The sequence below is a fragment of the Haliotis rubra genome, unplaced genomic scaffold, assembly GCF_003918875.1.
Source record: "Haliotis rubra isolate DU_JTF1 unplaced genomic scaffold, ASM391887v1 Scf622, whole genome shotgun sequence".
Taxonomy (NCBI): domain Eukaryota; kingdom Metazoa; phylum Mollusca; class Gastropoda; order Lepetellida; family Haliotidae; genus Haliotis; species Haliotis rubra.
In genome coordinates, this window is record NW_025767327.1 from 121,410 (window position 1) to 131,686 (window position 10,277).

At 39.9% G+C, this 10,277-nt stretch overlaps 1 protein-coding gene across 1 annotated transcript; it reads right to left on the reverse strand.

Annotated features, from left to right (window-relative positions):
- Positions 1 to 871: 871 nt before the first annotated feature.
- LOC124256272 (protein phosphatase 1 regulatory subunit 7-like) lies at positions 872 to 9,559 on the reverse strand. Its single transcript, XM_046690242.1, has 10 exons — positions 9,504 to 9,559; positions 8,752 to 8,934; positions 6,587 to 6,652; positions 5,965 to 6,095; positions 5,581 to 5,743; positions 4,843 to 4,959; positions 3,333 to 3,437; positions 2,494 to 2,567; positions 2,419 to 2,431; positions 872 to 1,967 (listed from the first exon to the last, which is right to left on the reverse strand). The coding sequence occupies exons 2-10, from the start codon at positions 8,914 to 8,916 to the stop codon at positions 1,770 to 1,772; spliced, it is 1,032 nt and encodes a 343-aa protein (XP_046546198.1). The 5' UTR covers positions 8,917 to 8,934; positions 9,504 to 9,559; the 3' UTR covers positions 872 to 1,769.
- Between the last annotated feature and the right edge of the window lie 718 nt (positions 9,560 to 10,277).

Below are 10,277 nucleotides of genomic sequence, written 5' to 3' on the forward strand. Positions count from 1 at the left end.
AATATGACAGGCGGATCCATAAAACAAGAAATAAAATTGGTCTAGCCTAATCTAACAAAACAACAGTATCATTTCTTGATACATGAACAAAACAAAATGAAAGATATTCAAAAGTCTACACAATGTAACAGTAATCTAGGAGTGGAGTAAGCAAATAACTATCTAAAAACACAACAAACAAGTTCAACTGTCCCGAGAGTACAAGCCATGTCTTCTGCTGTGGAATGGTAATCAATATGAAACAGTATCGGTACAAAGGACAATTTTCCAAGGATATGGATATATTTCAAGGTGAAGAGTAAAATCTGTCTCTTGTGTTTTCAGCTGAAACAAACAGCATCGTCGACACCAAGGACACAGTTCAACACTTAGCCCTAGATTTCACTGCAGAGAACGTAGAATATGTTAGATCTAGGTCCACATTTAGCCCTGGATCCCACTGCAGAGAACCTAAGGACAACATGTTGGACCTAGGTCCACATTTAGCCCTGGGTCCCATTGCAGAGAACCTAAAGACAACATGTTGGACCTAGGTCCACATTTAGTCCGGATCCCATTGCAGGGAACCTAAAGACAACATGTTGGACCTAGGTCCACATTTAGTCCTGGATCGCACTGCCGACAACCTAAGGACAACATGTTGGACCTAGGTCCACATTTAACCCTGGATCGCACTGCAGAGAACCTAAGGACAACATGTTGGACCTAGGTCCACATTTAGCCCGGATCGCACTGCCGAGAACCTAAAGACAACATGTTGGACCTAGGTCCACATTTAGCCCTGGATCCTATTGCAGAGAACCTAAGGGCAACATGTTGGACCTAGGTCCACATTTAGCCCTGGATCGCACTGCAGAGAACCTAAGGACAACATGTTTGACCTAGGTCCACATTTAGCCCTGGATCACACTGTAGAGAACCTAAGGACAACATGTTAGACCTAGGTCCACATTTAGCCCTGGATCGCACTGCCGACAACCTAAGGACAACATGTTAGACCTAGGTCCACATTTAGCCCTGGATCGCGTTGCCGAGAACCTAAGGACAACATGTTGGACCTAGGTCCACATTTAGCCCTGGATCGCACTGCCGACAACCTAAGGACAACATGTTGGACCTAGGTCCACATTTAGCCCTGGATCGCACTGCCGAGAACCTAAGGACATGTTAGACCTAGGTCCACATTTAGCCCTGGATCGCACTGCAGAGAACCTAAAGACAACATGTTGGACCTAGGTCCACATTTAGCCCTGGATCGCACTGCCGAGAACCTAAGGACAATATGTTAGACCTAGGTCCACATTTAGCCCTGGATCGCACTGCCGACAACCTAAGGACAACATGTTGGACCTAGGTCCACATTTAACCCTGGATCGCACTGCAGGGAACCTAAGGACAACATGTTGGACCCTGTCCCGTACTGACCCCTTAATTAACCAAGCCACAAACTGTGTCAGATCTATTAGGTTCCCATCTTTAACCTTATAAATGTGAAATCAACAGGTAGAAATCTCCATGTAGTTATGACTACTTTCCTATTGTGAAGAAATAACTCAAGCTTATCCCATAACACTTAATATTTAAAAACCAAAAACACATGAATTTATTTATACATAGATTTAGATATAAAATTGATCATAAAGATATTTGAACAATATAACTCATCTTCAAACAGTTGTATCTATTGTCAACATATTCAATTTACTTAATTGCAAATTCAAAGCACATTTGATCACCTGGACAAAGAATTCACTAATTGCAGCTGATCATCATCGTGCAAGGGTTGCGTCTATCTGCTGAATCCACGGTAATGCCAGTTTGATCTTTCGCCGGTAGTTGACGTCCACCTTCTTGTTGTCAGATGGATCATACCAGATAGGGTTCCTCTCCAGGTAGACAGTCTCCAGGTTCTTGAGGGGAATGAGAGCGTCCACATCCTCCCAGCTCGACACCTGGTTGTCATTGAACTGAAATGAACATCAACACAAACCGTTACATAATTGAAGTACATACATCATCACCATTAAACTGATATACATAGGACACTGTCACTCAAGTGATATACACTGAATTACAAATTTACACACTGTTACCACCAGATTTATGCACACTTTCATAGTTGAAATCTACATGTATATAATTGTCCTGAAATATAGACATGTTATGTACATATATCCTGTTGGATCATTGATGGTGTTGACCAGGAGTCCAGTCAGTATATTTCAGTAGTGTCTTATTCAGGCCTACCAAAGAAAACTTTCCCACTGTGCAGAAAACGCAGGAAAGCCCACATTAATGTGGAAATAGCAACATAAACTTATTACTTCCATGCATAAAGCGAGGAGATATGGAAGAGGACTTTTCCAGCTTGGAGGGTAAATAAGACATTAGGTATGAAGCGATTGACAGCTATATTACCCAAAATTCACGGTTGCTCAGAATTTGGAAAGATGCCGGATAAACTCATGACAGAAATAGTAGAGGTCAAAGTTAAGTTCTGTAAGATGTGCAATATTTTCAATCTTCTTAATTTTATTTTCTGCAAGATCCAGAGTTGTCAACCTCAGCTGAAACACATGCAAAATGATATCATTAATCTGGCAAAATTATTATTACTTTCATGCACATACACTAGGGGTAAATAAGAAATATTCTTGAAGATTGTGAGCAATATTTTTCAATCTTCCACAGCAGGGCAGTGTGCTTCTCACCATGCTGACAGGGACCACAGCAATGTGCTTCTCATCATGCTCTGACTGACTTGCCCACTCCTGAACTCATTAAACATATGGCCATCCAATGCATGACCACAGGGGTCCCATGCTTCCACTGATGTTACTGCACAGAATGAGAAGTGAGTGAGTGAGTGAGTTTAGTTTTACACTGCACTCAGCAATATTCCAGCTATTTGGCGGCGGTCTGTAAATAATCGAGTCTGGACCAGACAATCCAGTGATCAACAGCATGAGCATCGATCTGAGCAATTGGGAACAGATGACATGTGTCAACCACTCACTGACTGAGTGAGTTTGGTTTTACCCGATCTTTTAGCAATATTCCAGCTTATGACAAGCATGGGTTACACATGAAGATCGATATTCTAACCAATGGACCTTCACCATTAGTGTGCTCAGAAGTCTCAAGCCAATGCTAGATGAAGTTTCAAGAACCATCAACTACTGACAGTTTTATGAGTTTTCATAAATGGATTTATTCAATCAGCCACATTTTGGTGCATCCCAAATGACTTGTTATGGAAACTTCTTGTCCCCGATCAAACATGTAAGTGTAAAGCTAGCAACATTTCAGGTCCTGTAAAGCCCTGTACTCACATTCTTGTCGAGTCCCTGGATCTTCTCGATGCCGTTGTGGCTAATGTAGAGCTCCTCCAGGTTGACCAGACACTCCAGGCCTTGTATCGTAACTAGACGGTTGTCCTGGCAGAACAAGGCAGGCAATGGTCAGTCAACAAGGAAGGCATTGAGTGAGTTAACAAGGGAAGGAATGAGTCAAGGCAGGCAAAGAGTCAACAAGGCAATCAACATATCAGTTAACAAGGCACGCAATGAGTCAACAAGGCAATCAACATATCAGTTAACAAGGCAGGCAATGAGTCAACAAGGCAATCAGTCAACAAGGGAAACAATGAGTAAGGCTAAGAGTCAGTCAACAACAGGCAATGAGTCAAACAATGAGTCAGTCAACAAGGCAGACAATGAGTCAAGCAACAACTCAGTGAACGAGGCAGACAATCAAACAATGAGTACAACACCGCAGACAATGAGTCAGTCAACAAGGCAGACAATGAGTGAAACAATGAGTCAGTCAACAAGGCAGACAATGAGTCAGTCAACAAATCAGTCAACGAGGCAGACAATCAAACAATGAGTACAATACAAACAGACAATGAGTCAACAACTCAGTCAGGAAGGCAGACAATGAGTGAAACAATGAGTCAGTCAACAAGGCAGGCAGACAATGGAGGTGAAACAATGAGTCAGGAAGGCAGACAATGAGTCAGTCAATCAGTCGAGGCAGTCAACGAGGCAGACAATCAAACAATGAGTACAACACCGCAGACAATGAGTCAGTCAACAAGGCAGACAATGAGTCAGTCAACAAGGCAGACAATGAGTCAAACAATGAGTCAGTCAACAAGGCAGAGAATGAGTCAGTCAACAACTCAGTCAACGAAGCAGACAATCAAACAATGAGTACAACACCGCAGACAATGAGTCAGTCAACAAGGCAGACAATGAGTCAGTCAACGAGGCAGACAATGAGTCAAACAATGAGTCAGTCAACAAGGCAGACAATGAGTCAAACAATGAGTCAGTCAACAAGGCAGACAATGAGTCAAGCAATGAGTCAGTCAACAACTCAGTCAACGAGGCAGACAATCAAACAATGAGTACAACACCGCAGACAATGAGTCAGTCAACAAGGCAGACAATGAGTCAATCAACAAGGCAGACAATGAGTCAAACAATGAGTCAGTCAACAAGGCAGACAATGAGTCAAACAATGAGTCAGTCAACAAGGCAGACAATGAGTCAGTCAACAACTCAGTCAACGAGGCAGACAATCAAACTGATTATCAATCAGTTATTAGATTTGTTTCACCATGTGACTACCAAACAGCCTGCCTCGATTATTGCCCTATTGTTCTTATTTTGTGAAGGAAAAATCAGATTCACTGCATATGTTGTTTGTATAGGCTGAAATACACCACAATTGTCATACCAAACATTTATACCTCACATCCCTTAATAGATGTTTTGAAGACATTATTTTAAAAAAAAATGCCTCCTTAAATTAAATAAAAGTGAACAATAGTGTTACCTGAATACTGAGACAGGTTAGATTGACCAGAGTGTCAAGCCCAGACAATGTGGTGAGTTTATTCTTCCCAAGGAACAGGCTCTTCAGTCCAGTCATCTGGTCAATGCCTTCTATATTCTGTAAAGGAAAATCAAACTGAAAGCACAAGACCACACACAAAACACTACATCCCTATCTCTTCAATATCATACGTGGCAGGCCCTTTTTCATTATCTGCTACCACCTAGCCTGACTTTCAGCAACCACCCTGATTCCATTACCACCTACCCTGATTCTGTTACCACCTACCCTGATTCTGTTACCACCTACCCTGATTCTGTCACACCTCTGTTACCACCTACCCTGATTCTGTCACCACCTTCTCTGATTCTGTCACCACCTACCCTTATTCTGTCACACCTACCCTGATTCTGTTACCATCTACCCTGATTCTGTTACCACCTACCCTGATTCTGTTACTACCTACCCTGATTCTGTTACCACCTACCCTTATTCTGTCACCACCCACCCTGATTCCATTACCATCTACCCTGATTCTGTCACCACCTACCCTGATTCCGTCACACCTACCCTGATTCTGTTACCACCTACCCTTATTCTGTCACCACCTACCCTGATTCCATTACCATCTACCCTTATTCTGTCACCACCTACCCTGATTCCATTACCATCTACCCTGATTCTGTCACCACCTACCCTGACGCTGTCACCACCTACCCTAATTCTGTCACCACCTACCCTGATTCTGTTTGCTCCAAGTTCCAACATCTCCACTTCGACAAGATGGTTGATATTTTCAACTTTCTGTATCTTGTTCTGAACCAGAAACAGTTTCCTCAATCTTGTAAGTTGTTCCAAACCTTCAATTTTCCTAATGTGGTTGAATGATAAGTCAAGTTGTCTGTAAAACAAAAGGGGTTCATCATTTAACTCGGCCTGGAGAAAAAATAAATACACTGGATGGAGCGTGCGTTTTGAATATACAATTACCAGACCATTGTTATTACAGAAATATTATAGCTCACATTCTTTATACAGTACAACCAGAAATTATTGGGAATTTAAGATTGTAATTTTTTCACTGCAAACAGACTATAGTGTAGTGGTGGAAGGTTGACTTACTCAAGGGTTACCAGTTCCTCCAGATTTTCAATCTTGGTCAGCTGGTTGTCATACAAATCAAGCTCACGTAGCGTCACCAAAGTGCTCAAACCCTCGATCTTCTTCACAAGGTTCTGGCGGAGACACAGGGTCTGAAACACATATTGTAATATGTCTAACAAGAATCCTTTAATATGTGACCAGACGATAAATTCCAACGCTGACCTTGCAATAGAAAAATGAACAAACCTCATACCTGACTGTAATATTATCACTACTGACCTATCACATGATCTATGTTGACTTGTTTACTAGAAAATAACACAGTGTCTGTGGATGGCAATACATTGCTTGTCAGTGTGTCTGAAAGACAATGTTGAAATGCTGGAAACATGTCATGCCTGGACCAGGCAAACCAGTGTCTTCAAACATTCACAGCAATCCATGGAAATTGGGCAAGATGACATTTAATCATCTGAGTCATGGACAACCACAACCCATTTAGCTCCTCGTACAACTATTGGAGTCTATTTTATATCCCCCTTCCTCAGTCTTGAGTCTAGAGCTGCTTCTCAAGCTGTCAGGAAATGTTATCAGGAGGTTTTCATTCTGGCAACATTTACCACCATGCTTGCACACTTACCTCACATCTTGTCAAATTTTCCAAGTTTTCTATCTTAGCAATACGACTGTGGTTCAGATCAACATCCTGCAACAAGAGGCGGGAGAAATTACAACTGGGTTGAACATAATGCTGAACAATATTCAGTTTTATCTCAGGTGGTGGAATTGGGTTTAACGTCGTGCTTGAGAATATTTCGCTCATATGACGACGTGCATGCGTGTGTATGTGTATGTGCGGCTGCTTGTACTAGCCCAGACTGAAGCTGGTTTTATAGTGCTAGCCCACTGAGATACCATGCCGCAGTGAAGCATGAATACCCCACTCAGACACATTATACTGACTCCGAGCCGACCAGTCCTTGTTGTACCCATTAATGCCGAGCGCCAGGCAGGGACCAACAAGTACCATATTTTAACGTCTTTTGGTATGACGCGGTTGGGGATCGAACCCACGACCTTCCGCACTCCAGGCAGACGCTCTAACCACTACACCATGGAGGCGGTCTTTTATCTCAGGGCTCCAGATAAGGGCCGTATTGGCGTATGTACAGATAAAAAATATACATGTTACGGTAGGAAATAATTTAGAAAACATAGCAGATACGCACCACAGCAATGGTGTATGATCTGAGAATCATTTACAGACATATTTATCTGATTGTATTGTTTTATTGTTTATTGACCTGTTTACACAAGTTTAGCAATGTTGTGGTGCATATATGAAACGAAACACAAGATGATTGATACTCCATTAATTTCCATTCAATACTCTAAATGTACTCCTACTTTTTTCCAGTACTCCTATATTGAAAAAGTAAGGAGTAAGTACTCCTGATGCTGAAAAGTTATCTGGAGCCCCGTATCTCATGGTGATACGATGTTTTATGTTTATATCATGAAACTCACAAGCCAAGTCATTATGCTGGCAAACCTAGAAATATGGTAAATGAGCGCAATACTTTAGTTGAAAGGGCCTTTTGTGAGTTGCCACCAGTAGCAATATAATCATCCCAACTATAGTCTGTTTGCGGTGAAAACGTACCAATGAATTTCACTTTAAACAAAAATTTAAAATCAAATAAAGTGAAATTAAGATTGCGAATCCTCATAATTTTACCTTGCCAATTGAACATTTAAATCTCAGAATTTTATTCAACATAGGATAAAAGTTGTTTAACATACGATCATAGATTTAAATCGCTATTATTGGTTTGTATTACAAGGGGGTACGCGCAGTAGTTGGAACAGTGAAACAAATGTACGTGCGGTACATGATGAGCGTTAACTTAACTTAGACTACCGTAGAAACCAACCCTTCTTGTTCTCGGAATTTCATTTAATGTGCATACCCCTTGAAATACATACCAGTAATAGCGATTTGAAACTAATGTTCAGTTGGCAAGGTAAAGTTATGAGGATTCGCAATCTTTATTTCACTTTATTTGATTTACTTCTTTGTTTAAAGTGAAATTCATCGGTACGCTTTCACTGCAAACAGACTATAATGTTGGGAATTGGTTGAAATCTCACAATTGATGACTGGTTCATTGCCAACGAGCAATCATCAAAAATAATTGGTTAGCGTGATTTTTCAGATTTTCCTGTTCAGGTTGTTATTGTAGATAAGTCTGAAGAAAAAACATGATGTTCTTTTTTTTTATAATTAGAAACTGTGCAAATTGTACTGGCAAATTTCACATCCAATGTAAAATGATGTAACTTGCTACTTTAAAGTGATGACTAATATATCATGAACATAAACTTCCCAGAGTCTTCGAGAAATATTCAGTCATGACGTTTCAGTAAGTGAAGTGCGTTTTCTAAGAATTAAACATGTTTTCAGGCCCTGACAATTTCTTAGAAATGTTCCATTGTCAAGTGTTTCAAACACTAAAACAGTAGTTCCCAAAGCGTTTGTGTTTGATCATGAGAAAATATGATGGCTTGGTCATTTGGTCACTACGACCTATCTTCAAATATTACAATTAATTGAAACACAACTAATCCCAAGAACTGATATGGTACCGAAGTTTTTGAAAGACATTCAGAATTTGGACGAACATGAATACATGTACATGAAAAGTATTTTTATGGATAACAAATTCTTATTCTTTATACAACGTTTCAGAGCTAATTCTTGTTCCTTCATCACAACATTCAACAGTTTCCAAAATATGTACTTACAAAGGCATCCTGATCAACAATGACCAGTTCTTGAGCATCTTCAATGGCCTGTTCTGGTTTAGGTTCTTCCTTTTCAAGTTCATCTTCGCTGGAAACTGTGGCTTCTGCTGCGGCCTGATTTTCAACCTCAGGTTTTGCTACCTCATCTTTGTTGTTGTCTGACATGACTGTTTATTGTTGTCGCTGAAATGAAAAACGTGAATACTCGTTTAGAAATGTAGATATTATTTTCAAAATATTTAGGGCATTATTACAGCTATTTCTGTTACAAATAATTTCTCAATAGTGGTATAATACTATGATAGATAAAATAAAATTAAATAAATAAAATTGTGTTGATTGTCAACATGAGATATCTTACTACATTATGTCCTGAAGTAAATAAACACAATTCATTGGCTTAGTTTGGGTTGGTAAGTGATCGTATTGAAGCAATGTTGTGTATTTGCGTCGCAATATTTTGCGTGATTATGACTGCTTATTTTATAATATATTTTTTTAATAAAGATATTATAAGGGGGTTTCATGAAACACTGTTTCACTGAATATTACGTCTGTGGAGAAAGATCTTTACTGTTTTGTTTTGTTTTGAGGGAAATGTCTGAAGACAGTCTCGAATGTGATGTTGATCTGTGTAAGTTTCACTGAGGAATGAAATATTGTGAAATGTATACTATAAATAGGAACTGACGATGAGCATGCGTCAAAGGCTATATTCCGCAACTTAGTCACCATAAAACGTCAAGACTAACTTTAGTTTACATCAAGCTCAGCTTCGCTCCGAATGCAAAATAGATTCTGATTGGATTGTATGTAAGGGAGGTAATTCAGCGTTGTCGATTAAACCCACTAATAAATTCTTTCTGCTCGATGGACAAACATCACTGTTATAACACATTTTAAAGAGTTTACCGTAAACATGTAATAAAATATACACAATAAAACACGAATTTCATGTGTAACAAATTGCACAGTGGAAACCCAGTTGAAGCAACCCTGAATTTCATACATTCACTTCACGAGTTGAGTTAATCAGGCCTGTGGGCCACTTGCTCATCACTAGTGGCAGTTTTTTAAGCCACTAGCTATCTGCCACATGTGGCCCGTAACGAGGTGTGTTATCGGGGTTGTGAGTTTAGTCGCATTCACTCACTTCATTTAGACAGAAAAGCGCTCTGTTGACTAAGGATACTGAGTTCACTTAGAAGTGTTTTCACATACGAACCCTGACTTTGTCAAGCCATGAATCTTAGTTCACTCTTATAAGTGTTACCTCAGTTTTATCATCCAATCATTTTGCAAATGAGAGTAAATAAAATGTAAATAATGAAAAAAAGAATCTGAGTTCACTATTTTAGGAAAGCATTTTTCTCGTATTGAGGTACAACACGATCTAAGACTGGCACTTCACGTACATGTATCTCAGCTTAATGTTTCACCCATGTTACACATCGTGATGTCCCCTTATCATGACATATGGCGCTGGTGGCTTTGTCTTTACACATATGTAATTTAAAGTATGAATA

What these genes read in the sequence shown, in the direction of transcription:
- LOC124256272 (XM_046690242.1), bottom strand. Translation starts at nt 8,916, where the DNA reads ATGTCAGACAACAACAAAGATGAGGTAGCAAAACCTGAGGTTGAAAAT. An exon ending in TTGTTGATCAGGATGCCTTT is followed by an intron (nt 6,653 to 8,751) that starts GTAAGTACATAT and finishes CTCTTGTTGCAG; the next exon opens with GATGTTGATCTGAACCACAG. An exon ending in TAACCTGTCTCAGTATTCAG is followed by an intron (nt 3,438 to 4,842) that starts GTAACACTATTG and finishes TTGTTCTGCCAG; the next exon opens with GACAACCGTCTAGTTACGAT.